This window comes from Panulirus ornatus, chromosome 2 (assembly GCF_036320965.1).
Source record: "Panulirus ornatus isolate Po-2019 chromosome 2, ASM3632096v1, whole genome shotgun sequence".
In the NCBI taxonomy this organism is placed as follows: Eukaryota; Metazoa; Arthropoda; class Malacostraca; order Decapoda; family Palinuridae; genus Panulirus; species Panulirus ornatus.
In genome coordinates this window covers 106,355,399-106,376,825 of record NC_092225.1, presented here as the reverse complement: position 1 = coordinate 106,376,825, position 21,427 = coordinate 106,355,399, and the positions used below count along the sequence as shown (strand labels likewise).

Genomic DNA, 21,427 nt, shown 5'->3' with positions numbered 1-21,427 from the left:
ACTTGGACATTATTAGTGAAAATGCAAACACACATACAGATGGTTAAAAAAAGGCAAATTCAATCCAGAAATCAGCTCCAAAGAAAATAATTGCCTGGTGCATCATAACAAAACACAATGAACTTATATCCTATTCTGTTACTGAAAAACTAAACTTTATTGCAATCTCAGAAACGTAGGTAAACTCTAAGAATAAACACTTTGTCTTCAAGTTAGTAATACCTGGATACAAACTATTTATGAAAGATCACTTATACAGGGTAGGTAGTCGAGTTTTGATCTATGTTGATAACAATCTAAGTGCTGTTAAGATAAGCAAAGTAGACACACACATTTACAACTCTCTTTATATTGACATTACCTACAAGTTCAAAGGTATACTACATCTTGGCATTATTTACAGACCTCCTAGGCAAAATGAAAATGACAAGAGGATAATATATATTGAAATCAAAACTGTAGTAAACAATAAAGAGGTTATAATAGTAGGAGACTTTGACAGTCCAAACATAAACTGGAACACATTAACAGGTGACTGAGAGGGAACAAGACAAATGGAAATGATTGAAGATGTTTTTCTAGAACAGTTGATTAAAAAATCAACTAGAGATAGAGACGTTCATGATCTTCTCTTCACTAGTGACACAAATTTAATCAACTCTTGTGAAGAAGGCAAGAGTTTGTCAAACAGCGATCACAGTTTGATTAGATTCAAGATGAATTTAGATTTTGAAATAGATGATAACGAACTCTTGATCCCAGATTACTGGATAGCAAATTTTGAAAATAATAGACACAAAATTCACTGTACCAATTGGAAAAAACTTCCTGACATTCACACAGTACAGGAAATGTGGAATAATTCTGAAAACTCATTACTCAAGATTGAAAATAAACATATTCCATGAATTATGAAGAGAACTTGCAATATTTCAAAACCAACATGGATGAATAGGAGAAAAGAAGAACCAATTTGCCAAAAGAAACATATAAGAAATTTAAATTCATGTGAGAAACTGCAGAAGCTGGTGACTGAGTTTGGTAAAGTGTGTGGAAGAAGAAAGTTAAGAGTAAATGTGAATAAGAGCAAGGTTATTAGGTACAGTAGGGGTGAGGGTCAAGTCAATTGGGAGGTGAGTTTGAATGGAGAAAAACTGGAGGAAGTGAAGTGTTTTAGATATCTGGGAGTGGATCTGTCAGCGGATGGAACCATGGAAGCGGAAGTGGATCATAGGGTGGGGGAGGGGGCGAAAATTTTGGGAGCCTTGAAAAATGTGTGGAAGTCGAGAACATTATCTCGGAAAGCAAAAATGGGTATGTTTGAAGGAATGGTGGTTCCAACAATGTTGTATGGTTGCGAGGCGTGGGCTATGGATAGAGATGTGCGCAGGAGGATGGATGTGCTGGAAATGAGATGTTTGAGGACAATATGTGGTGTGAGGTGGTTTGATCGAGTAAGTAACGTAAGGGTAAGAGAGATGTGTGGAAATAAAAAGAGCGTGGTTGAGAGAGCAGAAGAGGGTGTTTTGAAATGGTTTGGGCACATGGAGAGAATGAGTGAGGAAAGATTGACCAAGAGGATATATGTGTCGGAGGTGGAGGGAACGAGGAGAAGAGGGAGACCAAATTGGAGGTGGAAAGATGGAGTGAAAAAGATTTTGTGGGATCGGGGCCTGAATATGCAGGAGGGTGAAAGGAGGGCAAGGAATAGAGTGAATTGGAGCGATGTGGTATACAGGGGTTGACGTGCTGTCAGTGGATTGAATCAAGGCATGTGAAGCGTCTGGGGTAAACCATGGAAGGCTGTGTAGGTATGTATATTTGCGTGTGTGGACGTATGTACATGTGTATGGGGGGGGTTGGGCCATTTCTTTCGTCTGTTTCCTTGCGCTACCTCGCAAACGCGGGAGACAGCAACAAAGTATGAAAAAAAAAAAAGAAATTTAAACCAATGAAAATTGCCAGGAAGTAATCAAAATCCAAAGAGAGTGTGAGAAGGTCATAAAATAGAGTAAATGCGAGGAAGAAAAAGAGTTTCCTTGAAAGTTAAGAATAATCCTTGAGAAATTTTCAGATATATAAGACAAAGGAAGACAGTTAAAGAAGTTATTGGACTATTATGAATGAACATGACACAATTACTGATGGCAAGGAAATAGCTACCATACTGAATTAAAGAAACATCTCGAATACTGCAGCCAATGAAAATGATTCAGAGGTCTGATGAAGAGTTGAAGGTTAGAGAAATAAATCCTAACAAATCCAACAGCCCAGATAACTTAGCTCTAAGATTTTTTAAAGGAGGTCAGGAGACAGCTGATATACCCCATATCAAAATTATTCAACAAATTTCACTTGGATTGTCAGGTGCCAGCTGACTGCAATCCAGCAGATGTTACTCATTTTTTTTTTTTTTTTTTTGCTTTGTTGCTATCTCCCGCATTTGCGAGGTAGCGCAAGGAAACAGACGAAAGAAATGGCCCAACCCACCCCCATACACATGTGTATACATACGTCCACACACACAAATATACATACCTACACAGCTTTCCATGGTTTACCCCAGACGCTTCACATGCCCTGATTCAATCCACTGACAGCACATCAACCCCGGTATACCACATCGATCCAGTTCACTCTATTCCTTGCCCTCCTTTCACCCTCCTGCATGTTCAGGCCCCGATCACACAAAATCTTTTTCACTCCATCTTTCCACCTCCAATTTGGTCTCCCACTTCTCCTCGTTCCCTCCACCTCCGACACATATATCCTCTTGGTCAATCTTTCCTCACTCATTCTCTCCATGTGCCCAAACCATTTCAAAACACCCTCTTCTGCTCTCTCAACCACGCTCTTTTTATTTCCACACATCTCTCTTACCCTTACGTTACTTACTCGATCAAACCACCTCACACCACACATTGTCCTCAAACATCTCATTTCCAACACATCCAACATCCTGCACACAACTCTATCCATAGCCCACGCCTCGCAACCATACAACATTGTTGGAACCACTTCAAACATACCCATTTTTGCTTTCCGAGATAATGTTCTTGACTTCCACACATTCTTCAAGGCTCCCAGAATTTTCGCCCCCTCCCCCACCCTATGATCCACTTCCGCTTCCATGGTTCCATCCGCTGCCAGATCCACTCCCAGATATCTAAAACACTTTACTTCCTCCAGTTTTTCTCCATTCAAACTTACCTCCCAATTGACTTGACTCTCAACCCTACTGTACCTAATAACCTTGCTCTTATTCACATTTACTCTTAACTTTCTTCTTTCACACACTTTACCAAGCTCAGTCACCAGCTTCTGCAGTTTCTCACATGAATCAACCACCAGCGCTGTATCGTCAGCGAACAACAACTGACTCACTTCCCAAGCTCTCTCATCCCCAACAGACTTCATACTTGCCCCTCTTTCCAAAACTCTTGCATTCACCTCCCTAACAACCCCATCCATAAACAAATTAAACAACCATGGAGACATCACACACCCCTGCCGCAAACCTACATTCACTGAGAACCAATCACTTTCCTCTCCTCCTACACGTACACATGCCTTACATCCTCGATAAAAACTTTTCACTGCTTCTAACAACTTGCCTCCCACACCATATATTCTTAATACCTTCCACAGAGCATCTCTATCAACTCTTATCATATGCCTTCTCCAGATCCATAAATGCTACATACAAATCCATTTGCTTTTCTAAGTATTTCTCACATACATTCTTCAAAGCAAACACCTGATCCACACATCCTCTACCACTTCTGAAACCACACTGCTCTTCCCCAATCTGATGCTCTGTACATGCCTTCACCCTCTCAATCAATACCCTCCCATATAATTTACCAGGAATACTCAACAAACTTATACCTCTGTAATTTGAGCACTCACTCTTATCCCCTTTGCCTTTGTACAATGGCACTATGCACGCATTCCGCCAATCCTCAGGCACCTCACCATGAGTCATACATACATTAAATAACCTTACCAACCAATCAATAATACAGTCACCCCCTTTTTTAATAAAGTCCAGTGCAATACCATCCAAACCTGCTGCATTGCCGGCTTTCATCTTCCGCAAAGCTTTCACTACCTCTTTTCTGTTTACCAAATCATTTTCCCTAACCCTCTCACTTTGCACACCACCTCGACCAAAACACCCTATATCTGCCACTCTATCATCAAACACATTCAACAAACCTTCAAAATACTTACTCCATCTCCTTCTCACATCACCACTACTTGTTATCACCTCCCCATTTGCGCCCTTCACTGAAGTTCCCATTTGCTCCCTTGTCTTACGCACTTTATTTACCTCCTTCCAGAACATCTTTTTATTCTCCCTAAAATTTAATGATACTCTCTCACCCCAACTCTCATTTGCCCTCTTTTTCACCTCTTGCACCTTTCTCTTGACCTCCTGTCTCTTTCTTTTATACATCTCCCACTCAGTTGCATTTTTTCCCTGCAAAAATCGTCCAAATGCCTCTCTCTTCTCTTTCACTAATAATCTTACTTCTTCATCCCACCACTCACTGCCCTTCCTAATCAACCCACCTCCCACTCTTCTCATGCCACAAGCATCTTTTGTGCAATCGATCACTGATTCCCTAAATACATCCCATTCCTCCCCCACTCCCCTTACTTCCATTGTTCTCACCTTTTTCAGGTGTTACTCATATATATAAAAAATTTTAGTAGACGAAAAGTGTGCCATGAAGTATTGCCGAATTAGCCTTACATCAGTGTTAGGTAAAATGATGGAAATTTTTTTTCACACTATTCGCCATTTCCTGCATTAGCGAGGTAGCATTAAGAACAGAGGACTGAGCCTTTGAGGGAATATCCTCACTTGGCCTCTTCTCTGTTCCTTCTATTGGAAAATAGAAATGAGAAGGGAGGAAAAAATAATACGAGATAAAATTGTCACATTTCTAGAAAATCACAAAATTATATTGGACAACCAACATGGTTTCTGCATTAGGAGATCCTGCCTAACAAATTCACTGGAATTTTTTAATGTTATCTATCAGCACTGGGGTGAAAAAGTATTATATTATACTTTGTCGCTGTCTCCCGCGTTAGCGAGGTAGTGCAAGGAAACAGACGAAAGAATGGCCCAACCCACACACATATATAACGTAATGTAATGTAATATATTTAGATTTCCAAAATGCTTTCAATAAAGTATCTCACAAGAGATTTTTACATAAACTCAAAGCACACAGAGTCAGTGAAGAACTCTGTACATGGATCAGAGACTGGTTTATCGAAAGAAAGCAACATGTAAGATTAAATGGCAGAGCCTCACGTTGGCTAAACATAACGAGTGGTGGGCCATGGGAGTCAGTCTTAGGCCCCATTCTTTTCAGAATATATATTGATGACATAGAACTTGGTCTTATATCCCTGGGGATGGGGAGAAAGAATACTTCCCACGTATTCCCTGCGCGTCGTAGAAGGCGACTAAAAGGGGAGGGAGCGGGGGGCTGGAAATCCTCCCCCTAGTTTTTTTTTAATTTTCCAAAAGAAGGAACAGAGAAGGGGGCCAGGTGAGGATATTCCCTCAGAGGCCCAGTCCTCTGTTCTTGATGCTACCTTGCTAATGCGGGAAATGGCGAATAGTTTGAAAGAAAGAACTTGGTCTTATATTTAAGTTCTCCAAATTTGCTGGCAATACTAAACTAGGAGGTAGAGCTGTAAGCAGGCAGGACTGTGAAATGATTCAAAGAGATCTTAACTTACTATTAGAGTAGTCAGACAGTTGACAAATGAAGTTTAATGTAGACAAGTGTAAAAATTATGCACTTTAGAGGCAATAATTTACATCATAATTACAAACTAATTGGAAATTCTCAAACTAAATTGAATGGAGGAAAGGAGCTTGGAGTTGTCATTAGCAACAATCTGAAGTACACTAAACAGTATCAAGTAGCATGTAAAAAAAAAGCAACCAAATGTTAGGTTTCATAGCTAGGAACATAGATTACAAGACACCAGAAATGGTTCTAACAATTAATAATCTCAAGTAAGACCACACTTTGAATATGCAGTCCAGTTTTGGTTCCCAAACTATAAAAAGACAAGGAAGAATTAGAGCAAGTACAAAGACGCACTACAAAATTGGTCCCATCCCTTAGAAATCTGGCATACGAAGAGAGGCTAAAACAATTGGATCTCTTCTCCCTTAAGGAAATAGACTTAGCAGCTACTTAATCCAAGTGTTTAAAATTCTGAACAAGTTCAATAAAGTAAATCATGAACATCTTTTAGAAATACATGAAAATACAGTTATCCGTACAAATGGAATAAAATTCTTTTCCTGTATCTGTGTTGAGGACTGGAAAAAGTTACCATCAGACATAGTGAATGCGTAGACTATAAATACCTTCAAAAGTCATTTAGACAAATATAATATAACTTCAGGTATTCTCTGAGAATCATGCTGGAAATAAACTGTATAAATGACTGCAATAATGGAGACAGTAGAAGGCTAATGTGCAGCAGCAGGGTGTCAGTGATAGCTTGAAAAACCACTGGGCAGAATTACATTCTATTGTCAAGTTAAGCTCCTTTTTTTTTTCAGACAACCCAGTCATGGGCCAATCAGGCCTCCTGTTGACTGTCTTCCTCATGTAAACTCATGTAAATGTAGAACCTGTCCTGCAGCCCTCCAAGCCACCCAGTTTATATTTTATATCTTATCCCTATATCATTGCTATCATCAGTATGTAAACTTATAAAACTAATCTACAATAAAATCAGTCAAATTGTCTCACCCTTACTTACACAGCACTGCTTTTGTCTTTATTTTATTCATTTATTATACTTTATCTGTCTCCCATGTAAGCGAGGTAGCGCAAGGAAACAGACAAAACAATGGCCCAACCCTCCCACATACACATGTATATACATACACGTGAACACATGCACATATACATACCTATACATTTCAATGAATACATATACATACACAGACATATACATATATAAACATGTACATAATTCATACTTCTTGCCTTTGTTCATTCCCATCGCCTCCCCACCACACATGAAATGACAACCCCCTCCCCACGCATGCACGCGAGGTAGCACCAGGAAAGGACAACAGAGGCCACTTTCGTTCACACAGTCTCCAGCTGTCATGTATAATGCACTGAAACCACAGCTCCCTTTCCACATCCAGGCCCCACAAAACTTTCCATGATTTACCCCAGACACTTCACATGCCCTAGTTCAATCCATTGACGGCATGTCAACCCCGGTATACCATATTGTTCCAATTCACTCTGTTCCTTGCACACCTTTCACCCTCCTGCATGTTCAGGCCCCGATCACTCAAAATCTTTTTCAGTCCATCCTTCCACCTCCAGTTTGGTCTCCCACTTCTCGTTCCCTCCACCTCTAACATATATATACCTCTTTGTCAATCTTTCCTCCCTCATTCTCTCCATATCACCAAACCATTTCAATACACCCTCTTCTACTCTCTCAACCACACTCTTTTTATTACCACACATCTCTCTTACCCTTTCATTATTTACTCGATCAAACCACCTCACACCACATATTGTCAACAAACATCTCATTTCCCAAACATCCACCCTCCTCCACACAACCCTATCTATAGCCCACGCCTCACAACTATGTAATATTGTTGGAACCACTATTCCTTCAAGCATACCCATTTTTGCTTTCCGAGATAATGTTCTCACCTTCCACACATTTTTCAAAACTCCCAGAACTTTCACCCCCTACCCCACCCTGTGACTCACTTCCGCTTCTATGGTTCCATTCGCTGCTAAATCCACTTCCAGATATCTAAAACACTTCACTTCCTTCAGTATTTCTCCATTCAAACTTACCTCCCAATTGACTTGTCCTTCAACCCTACTGTACCTAATAACCTTGCTCTTGTTCACATTTTCTCTTAGCTTTCTTCTTTTCACTTTACCAAACTCAGTCACCAGCTTCTGCAGTTCCTCACCCGAATCAGCCACCAGCGCCATATCATCAGCAAACAACAACTGACTCACTTCCCAAGCCCTCTCATCCACAACAAACTGCATACTTGCCCCTCTCTCCAAAACTCTTGCATTCACCTCTCTAACAACCCCATCCATAAACAAATTAAACAACCATGGAGACATCACACACCCCTGCCGCAGACCAGCGTTCACTGAGAACCATCACTTTCCTCTCTTCCTACAAGTACACATGCCTTACATCTTTGATAAAAACTTTTCACTGCTTCTAGCAACTTACCTCCCCCACCATATACTCTTAATACCTTCCACAGTATCTCTATCAACTCTATCATATGCCTTCTCCAGATCCATAAATGCTACATACAAATCCATTTGTTTTTGTAAGTATTTCTCATACATTCTTCAAAGCAAATACCTGATCCACACATCCTCTGCCACTTCAGAAACCACACTGCTCTTCCCCAATCTGATGCTCTGTACATGCTTTCACCCTCTCAATCAATACCCTCTCATATAATTTCCCAGGAATACTCGACAAACTTATACCTCTGCAATTTGAACACTCACCTTTATTCCCTTTGCCTTTGTACAATCCTCAGGCACTTCACCACGAGCCATACACACATTGAATATCCTCACCAACCAGTCAACAACAGTATTCCAATGCAGTACCATCCAATGCTGGCTTTCATCTTCCACAAAGCTTTCACTACCTCTTATCAGTTTACCAAATCATTCTCCCTAACCCTCTCAGTTCGCACACCACCTCGACCACAACATCCTATATATGCCACTCTATCATCAAACACATTCAACATACCTTCAAAATACTCATTCCATCTCCTCACATCACCACTACTTGTTATTACCTCTCCATTAGTCCACTTCATCGATGATCCTATTTGTTCTCTTGTCTTACTCACTTTATTTACCTCCTTCCAAAACATCTTATTCTCCCTAAAATTTAATGATAATCTCTCACCCCAACTCTCATTTGCCCTCTTTTTCACCTCTTGCACCTTTCTCTTGACCTCCTGCTGCTTTCTTTTATATATCTCCCAGTCATTTGCACTATTTCCCTTCAAAAATCATCCAGATGCCTCTCTCTTCTCTTTCACTAACAATCTTACTTCTTTATCCCACCACTCACTACCCTTTCTGATATGCCCACCTCCCACACTTCTCATGCCACAAGCATCTTTTGTGCAAGCCATCACTGCTTCCCTAAATACATCCCATTCCTCCCCCACTCCCCTTACGTCCTTTGCTCTCACCTTATTCCATTCTGCACTCAGTCTCCCCTGGTACTTCTTCACACAAGTCTCCTTCCCAAGCTCACTTACTCTCACCACTCTCTTCACCCCAACATTCTCTCTTCTTTTCTGAAAACCTCTACAAATCTTCACCTTCGCCTCCACAAGATAATGATCAGACATCCCTCCAGTTGCACCTCTCAGCACATTAACATCCAAAAGTCTCTCTTTCATGCACCTATCAATTAACATGTAATCCAATAACGCTCTCTGGCCATCTCTCCTACTTACATACGTATACTTATGTATATCTGTCTTTTTAAACCAGGTATTCCCAATCACCAGTCCTTTTTCAGCACACAAAATACAATCTCTTCACCATTTCCATTTACAACACTGAACACCCCATGTACACCAATTATTCCCTCAACTGCCACATTACTCATCTTTGCATTCCAATCATCCATCACTATAACCTGGCCACGTGCATCAAAACTGCTAACACACTCACTCAGCTGCTCCCAAAACACTTGCCTCTCATGATCTTTTTTCTCATGCCCAGGTGCATAGGTACCAATAATCACCCACCTCTCTCCATCCACTTTCAGTTTTACTGATATCAATCTAGAGTTTACTTCTTACACTCCATCACATACTCCCACCACTCCTGTTTCAGGAGTAGTGCTACTCCTTCCTTTGCTCTTGTCCTCTCAACAACCCCTGACTTTACTTCCAAAACATTCCCAAACCACTCTTCCCCTTTACCCTTGAGCTTCGTTTCACTCAGAGCCTAAACATCCAGGTTCCTTTCCTCAAACATACTACCTATCTCTTTTTTCTCATCTTGGTTACATCCACACACATTTAGACACCCCAATCTGAGCCTTCGAGGAGGATGAGCACTCCCGCGTGACTCCTTCTGTTTCCCCTTTTAGAAAGTTAAAATACAAGGAGGGGAGGGTTTCTAGCCCCCTGCTCCCGTCCCCTTTAGTTGCCTACTACTACACGCGGGGAATGCATGGGAAGTATTCTATCTCCCATATCCCCTTACACCACCAAACATGTTGCTGGATTTCCAAATTGGTTTGCTTATTTTTTGCAGTATGCAAACAAAGACCAGTATCACTTACCTAAGATGATGAGTGAATTATTTGGGAATGTAAAAAAATGAAGTGCTAATTATTAAAGTTTTAGTTTTTAGGAAACCTCTTCCTTTACTTCAAAGATTCACAAACTATATAGATATGTAGTTATCAAACCATTTTCCATGATGCCAGTTGTTTCTTGGACTGACTTCAAAGATTCAGAAACTATATAGATATGTAGTTGTCAAACCATTTTCCATGATGCCAGTTGTTTCTTGGACTGGTATGTTAATCATAAGTGCTTTCAGTTTTCTTTCAATGCATACTGTTGCATGAAGAGAAGGTAATAACTCTAGTAGATACAATAACCTGCCAGTTTTAAGGTCTGTCCTGCTTTTCATTAAAACATACAAATGCCTGGGCTTTAGCAGAACCTATCCTATTCAAATAAGCAGAGAACTGTCTTACAAATTGATAAATGATTTTATTCCTGTAGAGTGTGCCTCCAACATATGAGGAAGCTGTCAGACACCGGCCAGCAATAATGTTTGAGCCTCATGGAGGAACCTCTGGAGGGCGCTACACACCCCATAGCCATCGAAGTAGAGGACACAGAGTTGTGGTACCAGGTGTGCGACGATCACGTCATAGAGACAATCCAGATAACATCTCATACCAGTCTATTGGATCTGCCCGTCAGTCTTCTAGGTTAGATGAAATTTTTATTAGTATAAGAAAATGAATGAGGATTGTAGAGGTACAAAGAAAGTAAAGTTTATTAGTTTAAGATTTAACATGTCTATGTTAGAATGGAAATGCCAGAAAGAACATAAAAATATGAAAAGGGAGGTCTTGAAGGTAGTAAGAATGAGTAAGATAAAAGTGGATGAGTGAATAGAAACAAAATTCAGTATGAAATACATTAGAAAAAATGATGCCTTTGAGCAGTAGAAAGAAGTCAAGTATGGGAAAATTCATCTTCAAATGAAAATTGCCTTTAGTGTAGAATGGCAAAAGGAGAGTTAACAAAGCTAGGAGATTGGGTGAGGAATGGGAGATATTTAGGGAAGCAGTGCTGGCATGTGCAAGAGAAGCATGTGACATGCCTGGGGTGGGAAACAGGCAGGTGAGAAAGGGTAGTTAGTTGTAGGATGATGAAGTAAAGTTACTAGAGAAATAGAAAAGAGAGGCATATGAATGGAGAAAAACTGGAGGAAGTGAAGTGTTTTAGATATCTGGGAGTGGATCTGTCAGCAGATGGAACCATGGAAGCAGAAGTGGATCATAGGGTGGGGGAGGGGGCGAAAATTTTGGGAGCCTTGAAAAATGTGTGGAAGTCGAGAACATTATCTCGGAAAGCAAAAATGGGTATGTGTGAGGGAATAGTGGTTCCAACAATGTTGTATGGTTGCGAGGCGTGGGCTATGGATAGAGATGTGCGCAGGAGGATGGATGTGCTGGAAATGAGATGTTTGAGGACAATGTGTGGTGTGAGGTGGTTTGATCGAGTAAGTAACGTAAGGGTAAGAGAGATGTGTGGAAATAAAAAGAGCGTGGTTGAGAGAGCAGAAGAGGGTGTTTTGAAATGGTTTGGGCACATGGAGAGAATGAGTGAGGAGAGATTGACCAAGAGGATATATGTGTCGGAGGTGGAGGGAACGAGGAGAAGAGGGAGACCAAATTGGAGGTGGAAAGATGGAGTGAAAAGGATTTTGTGTGATCGGGGCCTGAACATGCAGGAGGGTGAAAGGAGGGCAAGAAATAGAGTGAATTGGAGTCATGTGGTATACAGGGGTTGACGTGCTGTCAGTGGATTGAAGCAAGGCATGTGAAGCGTCTGGGGTAAACCATGGAAGGCTGTGTAGGTATGTATATTTGCGTGTGTGGACGTGTGTATGTACATGTGTATGGGGGGGGGGGTTGGGCCATTTCTTTCGTCTGTTTCCTTGCGCTACCTCGCAAACGCGGGAGACAGCGACAAAGTATTAAAAAAAAAAAATGAATGGTACTAACAAGGAAGGAGTACAAATGATTGGGAGATGTATTAGAGAAAGCAGGAAGAGGTCAAGAGGAAGATGCAGTGGCTGAAAAAGAGGGCAAATAAGAGTTAGGATGAACACATATTGGTAAACATTAGGGGGAATTTGCGGCAGGGGTGTGTGATGTCTCCATGGTTGTTTAATTTGTTTATGGATGGGGTTGTTAGGGAGGTGAATGCAAGAGTTTTGGAAAGAGGGGCAAGTATGAAGTCTGTTGGGGATGAGAGAGCTTGGGAAGTGAGTCAGTTGTTGTTCGCTGATGATACAGCGCTGGTGGCTGATTCATGTGAGAAACTGCAGAAGCTGGTGACTGAGTTTGGTAAAGAAGAAAGTTAAGAGTAAATGTGAATAAGAGCAAGGCTATTAGGTACAGTAGGGTTGAGGGTCAAGTCAATTGGGAGGTAAGTTTGAATGGAGAAAAACTGGAGGAAGTAAAGTGTTTTAGATATCTGGGAGTGGATCTGGCAGCGGATGGAACCATGGAAGCGGAAGTGGATCATAGGGTGGGGGAGGGGGCGAAAATCCTGGGAGCCTTGAAGAATGTGTGGAAGTCGAGAACATTATCTCGGAAAGCAAAAATGGGTATGTTTGAAGGAATAGTGGTTCCAACAATGTTGTATGGTTGCGAGGCGTGGGCTATGGATAGAGTTGTGCGCAGGAGGATGGATGTGCTGGAAATGAGATGTTTGAGGACAATGTGTGGTGTGAGGTGGTTTGATCGAGTAAGTAACGTAAGGGTAAGAGAGATGTGTGGAAATAAAAAGAGCGTGGTTGAGAGAGCAGAAGAGGGTGTTTTGAAATGGTTTGGGCACATGGAGAGAATGAGTGAGGAAAGATTGACCAAGAGGATATATGTGTCGGAGGTGGAGGGAACGAGGAGAAGTGGGAGACCAAATTGGAGGTGGAAAGATGGAGTGAAAAAGATTTTGTGTGATCAGGGCCTGAACATGCAGGAGGGTGAAAGGAGGGCAAGGAATAGAGTGAATTGGATCGATGTGGTATACTGGGGTTGACATGCTGTCAGTGGCTTGAATCAGGGCATGTGAAGTGTCTGGGGTAAACCATGGAAAGCTGTGTAGGTATGTATATTTGCGTGTGTGGACGTATGTATACACATGTGTATGGGGGTGGGTTGGGCCATTTCTTTCGTCTGTTTCCTTGCGTTACCTCGCAAACGCGGGAGACAGCGACAAAGCAAAAAAAAAAAAAAAAGAATTAGGGGGAATAAGATGTTTTGGATGGAGGTTAATAGTGTGAGAAAAACAATAGAACAGTGAGGAACCAGTGGGAACTTTGACGAAGGAAGCAAATGGGGAAATGATAAGTAGTGATAAGTTAATGAGATAGATTTAATATTTTGGATTTACTGTGAAATATGTTTACTGATAGGTAGTCAGATTTAGGTTGTTTTGATCAGAGTGATACACAAATTAAGAGTCATGGAAAAGGGTTTGGTGAAGAGGGAAGAGGTGGTGAAAGCCTTCATAATATGTTGTGGTTGGCATTGCCGTTGGATTTCTTAAGAAAGGGGTTGACTGTGTTGTGTATTGATTAGTTTGGATTTTCATTTTATGTATTGATCATGGTGAGGTGCCTATGGATTGGAAGAATGCATGTATTTTGCTATTCTATAAAGGCAAGAGGGATGAAGAGAGTTCAGACTATTGAGGTGTAAGTTTGTTGAGTGTACCTGGTAAGTTTCATGGGAGAGTGGTGATTGATAGTGTGAATGCATATGCAAAACATAAGATTAGGGAAGAACAGTGTGGTTTCAGAAGTGGTAGAGGATGTGTGGACCTGGTGTTTACTTTAAAATTGTGTGAGAGAAATAGAGAAACAAGGTTTATATGTGGGATTTTGGGATCTTGAGAAAACATATGATAGGACTGATAGAGATGCCTTGTGGAAAGTCTTATGAATTTATGGTGTGGGAGGAAAGCTCCTACAAGCAGTGAATAGCTTTTATCAAGGTTATAAGGTTTGTGTGCGAGTAAGAAGAGAAGAGAATGAGTAGTTCCAGGTGGAGGTTGTCTGTGGCAGGGATGCATGGTGTCACCATGGCTGTTTGATTTGCTTGTGGATGGGGCAGTAAGGTAGGTAAGTGCAAGAATCTTGGAGATAGGGGTGAATGTGTGGTCTGTAGGTGGTGAGAGAGTCTGGGAAGTGAGCCAGTTATTGTTTGCTGATGATAGAGCATTTATGGTAGATTCAAGTGACAAATTGCTGAAGTTGGTGACTGAGTTTGGAAGAGTGAGAAAGGAGGAAGTTAAGAGTACAGTTGAATAAGAGTAAGGTTATTTGGCTTAGCTGGGCAAACACTGTGCTAGACTTTTCCCCTGCCAGTGGACTGTTAAGGGTAAGGCACTGGAGTTCACTAGTTATGGAGACTCTATTGCTGTGGCCACCCCCATGAGGGAGTTCCAAAAGGGAACAGAGATCAGAAATATAGAATGATAGTTTAAATGGAGAAAATTAGGGTGGAAGTTTAGTGTTTTAGATATCTGGGAGTGGACATGGCAGCAAATGAAACCACTGAAGCAGAAGTGAGTCATAGGGTGAATGAGGGGTGAAGATCCTTGGAGCACTGAAAAGTGTGTGAAAAGAGAAGCTGACACTCTCTAGGGTGAAAATGGGTATGTTTGAAAGTGCACTGGTCCCATCGATGTATGGATATGAGGCACAGGCTATAGACAAGGATGTGCGAGGGAGGGTGGATGTATTGAAAATGAAATGTTTTGAGTACAATATTTGGTGTGAAATGGTTTGATCAAGTATGTAATAAAAGGGTAAGAGGGAGGTATCATAATTAGAAGAGTGTGGTTGACAGAGCTGAAGATGGTGTGCTGAAATGGTTTGAACAAATGGAGGAGAGGTTAACAAAGAGGATATATGTGTCAAAAGTGGAGGGGACAAAGAAAAGAGGGAGGCCAAATTGGGGATGGAAGTACAGAGCAAAAAAGGTTATGAGTGACTGAGGCTAGGACATGCAGGAGGGCGAAAGGCATACATGAGGAGAGTGAATTGGAATTGAATTGGATTGAAGTGCTGTCATTGGACTGAACCAGAGCATTTGAAGCAGCTGGGGGAAACCATGGAAAGGTTTGTGGGACCTGGATATGGATAAGGGGAAGTGGTTTTGGTGCAATGCACTGACAGCTAGATAATAGATGTGAGTGAATGCAGCCTCTTCTTTTTTTCTTTGCACTACCACACTAATGCAGGGATCTGTGAAGGAATATGAAAAAAATCTGGACCAGTAAAAATAGTTAAATGGTTAGCATAGGAAAGAAATTACAGTTAAAATCAGGAAAGTAAAAAAAACAGTAAAATATAAAAATCCTGGGGGAAATAATGTGAAAAAGGATGTTGAAAAAAGAGGAAGAGCTAGTTTACAGGTGCTGTCATGTAATTTATTAGAGAGCCTGGAAGATGGTACTAGATTGGGTTAGATGGATGAAAAGATGATGATGTTGAATAAGGAGAAAGATGTAAGGAAAAGAATGCATGTAATTACTACAGTATTAGGATATAAACTTGCTTAGAGTAGGAGGTATAGTGTGTGACTGTCAAATGACAAAAGGAAATGATTTTCTGTATAAAGTAGGGGTTGACCAAATTTAGGGAGTAAGAATGCCAAGGTGATATGGGCATGATTACTGAATGAGAATGAATTTTATGACCAAGATGTGTTGGTTAAGATGAAAGAGTGGTCAAGTTTAAGAGATGAGTTTTCAGTTTAAGAATAAACAATGACATTTAGAAATCATCATAGATGGAGGTTCTGCAAGGTGCTGTAGTATAATATAGTACAGTATGGTATAGGATCCAGATAAAGAGAATTCAAAGGTTGATTTTCTTAAATGCATTACTTGCTGTTTTGGATACTTTTGCACAGTTTAAGAAATCACTTAGGTTTTCATTGTGTTGACGTATTAATAGCATTCTTATGTAATTTTTCATAAATATTAATTTACCTGTCACTCTATAGTTGAAACATATTCCTCTCTGTTTAAAGTGAATGCAGCAGCATCAGGAAAAGGGAATGAAACCATGCCTCTCAGCATTTATGTATAAGTTGATTTACATGAATGGAAAATGAACCTCAAGAAAGATCTGATGTTGTACTCTTGAATATTTCATTCAAATGTTTCTGTTATGCATGTAATGATCGTCCTTCAAAGAAGTTTTGTTCATCATTAAATCTTTTTCAACTTATGTAGTTCATCATTAAATCTTTCAACTTTTTATGTAAAATTACTTTTGAATATGATTCATTACAGCACATCTCGCTCTATGAGCATGCGCAGCTGGTCAGCCTGTGACAGTCTTGGCTCGACAGACACTGTAGCAGTGAGTGACTCCACCAATGTTACAGTCGACACTCAGAGCTCAGGAGGAACCAGTAGTGGTGCCTCTCAAGCTCCCTCCTGTCGTGCTTTGGCTGGCTCACTGGCATCATTTGACACATCTTCGTTAGTTAACAATGAGGGTATGCTAAAGAATTAAATGTGGAGTTTACCCATTCTGTATTAAGTAGATTTAGCTTTCCATTTGGGTGAATCATTTGAACCTTGTTCTTCAGCTGCCTGCACTTTGTGGTGTCAGAAACCTAATGATAGTCTCTTCTGATGATTGATTTTTAATCATGGTCCAATTACAGCATAAATGAAGTCATTTTTTTCATGTCTCTGCTGATGAGATCTGCCACTAGCTATAGTCTGATACCCATCACTCAGAAGTATGATAATTCAGAATAGAGTGTGGACTTCCTAGTTCCTCCAGTCACGTTTTCCATTAACCCACATTTCATATGTACTCCAACATTACTTACTCCTTCAGTCTTCAAGCACTCCACATACGGTTCATTTTTCAACATAATTTACTCAGTCATTCTACTTGCACATGTTAGTTATGTTGGGTTTCCAGGATAGCATAGATGATATAGGTATGCCCAACAAGTTTTAGTTGAATTGTGGGGTTTTAAAATTGCACAGATGGCACTCCACAAACATTTCATTTCCATGACATCCACTCTCTTCAGTACACTTTTATCTAAAGCACAAGGTTCATATCTGTACCATCAGACATACGTATCTTTACCCTCACAGACAGTAAATTCTCACTCTTCACATTTCTAAGTGCTGCCAGGACCTTTGCTCCCTTACCCTTTCTGTGGTTCACTTCAGCTCACATGATTATATTCACTGCCATATCCACTCCAAGGTATCTAAAATGCTTTAACCTCCTCTAAGCTATCTCCATTTTCAGATTCACACACCAAATAACCTGTCTCTCTTTACTGCTAAACCCAATAATCTTACTTTTATTCACTTTTTTATATACATATTCACCATTTGCTACGTTAGCGAGGTAGCGTTAAGAACAGAGAACAGCCTTAGAGGGAATATCCTCTTTTGGCCCCCTTCTCTGTTCCTCTCAACTTTTCCTTTCACATACAAAAAACTGGCTTGAACAGTTTCTCACACATATCTACCACCAGTGCTTTGTCATGAGCAAGCAGTAACTAAATCAAATCCCCCCCTCCACTACTGACACTGCAGACCTGCCCCTCTTTCAAAAACTCTTTCATTCTTCTCCTTCAGTACCCAATCCATAAACAGATTAAATAGCCAAGGAGACATCAGACACCCCTTCTGTAGACCCACCTTCTCTTGGAACTACTCACCTTTCTCTCTTCCTACCCATACACACTGTTTGCTCTCTTGGTTAAAACTCCTCACTACTTCCATTTCCTTTCCTTTAACACCATTATTCGTAACACCCTCCACAAAGCATCTCTTATCAGCCCTAAATTATGCTCTCTGCAAATGTATAAATGTATAAAATGCCTCTCTAAGTATTTTTCACACATTCTTCAGTGAAAACACTGATCCACTCACCTTCTACCACTCCTGAAACCAGATTGATCTTGCCCCTTCTTAATCACTGCTCATCCATACAACTTGCCAGGTTCTTTCAAGAAATTTGTACCTCTTTAATTTGAGCATTCACTCTTGTCCCCTTTGCCTTTATACAGTGGCACTGTACAAGGACTCCAACCAGTCACCCATTTTTGAAATGATTTGACTGCAATCCACCCACTCGAGTCACTGTGCTTCACTTCATCTCATGCAAGGCTTACATCACTTCTTCTCTTTTCACAAAATCACTCACCCCACTTCTTCAGAAATTTGACTACAATCTCAACCACTTAAGCCACTTTGCTACATGTCATCTTATGTAAGGCTTGCACCATCTTTTTTCTTTTCATGGAATCACTTGCCGTGACCCTCTCTTTTTGCATACCTCCATGTCTAAAACACCTATCATCCACCACCCTATCATGAAACATGTTTCAGCACTTCAGAATATTTACTTAATCTCCTCTTCATCTCATTTCTGCATGCTACCACTTTCCCATGTGCCCCTGTTCATTATTGTTACCATTTCTTTCCTTTTTTTTTCTTGTGCTATCAACCACCTTCCCAAACATTTCCTTATTCTTCTGGAAGTTTGCTGATGATCACTACCTCAATTCTCATTTGCCCTATTTTTCAGCCTCTGCTTCTTTCTCTTGACTTCTTGCTGCTTTTTATTGCCTGCAAGTAATGCCCATACACCCTTCTTTTCTCTTTCACTAGCAACTTATCTTTCTCATCCCCCACTCACTACTCTTTCTCTTCTCTGTTCCCCATCCACCATCTACATGCCACCACTTCTCTCACACATGTCAACACAGCTTCCCTAAATATCTCCCATCATTTGCTCTCACCTTTTGCCATTCTTCACTCGATCTCTCCTGGTATCCCTTCATACAAGCATCTTTTCTAAGCTCACTCCTTTTCACCACTCTCTTTTCACTCCTATTATATCCTCTTTTCCTAAAGCCTCTACAGTAAACCATCACCGGTGCCTCCACCGTGTAATGCTCAAACATCCCACCAGTTTCTCCTTTCAGCCCTTTTACATCCAAAAGTTGGCTTTGCATGTCTGTCGTTAGTATATAATCCAGTAATGCTGGCAAACCATCTACCCTCTTCATCTTATATACTTATGTATGGCCTTCTTTTTGAACTGGATATTTACAGTCAACAGTTATTTTTTAGCACAAAACTCTCTGTTGAATTGACATCACACACTCTTGTCTCACTCCGGCTGTTATCTCAGAATTAACCCTTAACCTACCATCCATTTTTGCACATCGTCTATTCCATTGTTAGAGTTATTTTGTTATGTTCAGGAAATTTCTTCGTACCCTTCTTTACCTCCCACGATGCATTTCAGCCCACTTTATCATATTCCTTTTGTAGATACATGCATATATATGTTATTTATTTATTTATTTTGCTTTATCGCTGTCTCCCACGTTAGCGAGGTAGCGCAAGGAAACAGACGAAAGAATGGCCCAACCCGCCACATACACATGTATATACATACATGTCCACACACGCACAATATACATACTATACATCTCACTGTACACTATATATACACACACAGACATATACATATATACACATGTACATATTTCATACTGTCTGCCTTTATTTGTTCCATCGCCACCTCGCCACACATGGAATAACAACCCCCTCCCCCTCATGTGTGCGAGGTAGCGCTAGGAAAAACACCAAAGGCCCCATTTGTTCACACTCAGTCTCTATGTTCATGTAATAATGCACCGAAACCACAGCTCCCTTTCCACTTCAAGGCCCACACACTTTGCATGGTTTACCCCAGACGCTTCACATGCCCTGGTTCAATCCATTGACAGCACGTCGACCCCGGTATACCACATCGTTCCAATTCCCCTCTATTCCTTGCACGCTTTTCACCCTCCTGCATGTTCAGGCCCCGATCACTCAAAATCTTTTTCACTCCATCTTTCCACCTCCAATTTGGTCTCCCATCCTCCTCGTTCCCTCCCCCTCTGACACATATATCCTCTTGGTCAATCTTTCCCCACTCATTCTCTCCATGTGCCCAAACCATTCAAAACACCCTCTTCTGCTCTCTCAAACCACACTCTTTTTATTTCCACACATCTCTCTCACCTTACATTACTTACTCGATCAAACCACCTCACAAACCACATATTGTCCTCAACATCTCATTTCCAGCACAATCCCCCTCCTGCGCACAACTCTATCCATAGCCCACGCCTCGCAACCATACAACATTGTTGGAACCACTATTCCTTCAAACATACCCATTTTTGCTTTCCGAGATAATGTTCTCGACTTCCAAAAAATTCTTCAAGGCTCCCAGAATTTTCGCCCCTCCCCCACCCTTGATTCACTCCGCTTCATGGTTCCATCCGCTGCCAGATCCACTCCCAGATATCTAAAACACTTCACTTCCTCCAGCTTTTTTTCCATTCAAACTTACCTCCCAATTGACTTGACCCTCAACCCTACGTACCTTTAAAAACCTTGCTCTTTTCACATTTTCTCTTAACTTTCTTCTTTCACACACTTTACCAAACTCAGTCACCAGCTTCTGCAGTTTCTTACATGAATCAGCCCCCAGCGCTGTATCATCAGCGGAACAACAACGACTCACTTCCCAAGCTCTCTCATCCACAACAAAAATGCATACTTTCCCCTCTTTCCAAAACTCTTGCATTCACTTCCCTAACAACCCCATCCATAAAAAAAATTAAACAACCATGGAGACATCACAACACCCCTGCCACAAACCTACATTCACTGAGAACCAATCACTTTCCTCTCTTCCTACACGTTTCACATGCCTTACATCCTCGATAAAAAACTTTCACTGCTTCTAACAATTGCCTCCCTCACATATATTCTTAATACCCTCCACAGAGCATCTCTATCAACTCTATCATATGCCTTCTCCAATCCATAAATGCTACATACAAATCCATTTGTTTTTCTAAGTATTTCTCGCATACATTCTTCAAAGCAAACACCTGATCCACACATCCTCTACCACTTCTGAAACCCCACTGCTCTTCCCCAATCTGATGCTCTGTACATACCTTCACCCTCTCAATCAATACCCTCCCATATAAAATTTTCCAG

General features: G+C 40.9%; 1 protein-coding gene across 1 annotated transcript in view; it reads left to right on the top strand.

Annotated features, from left to right (window-relative positions):
* LOC139752501 (uncharacterized) overlaps nt 1-16,889 on the top strand; it is a 40,938-nt gene extending 24,049 nt beyond the window's left edge. The window contains exons 4-5 of the mRNA XM_071668317.1: nt 10,841-11,052; nt 16,664-16,889. Coding sequence (XP_071524418.1) covers nt 10,841-11,052; nt 16,664-16,889 — 438 coding nt within the window. The remainder of the gene's footprint in view (nt 1-10,840; nt 11,053-16,663) is intronic.
* The last annotated feature ends 4,538 nt before the right edge of the window (nt 16,890-21,427 follow it).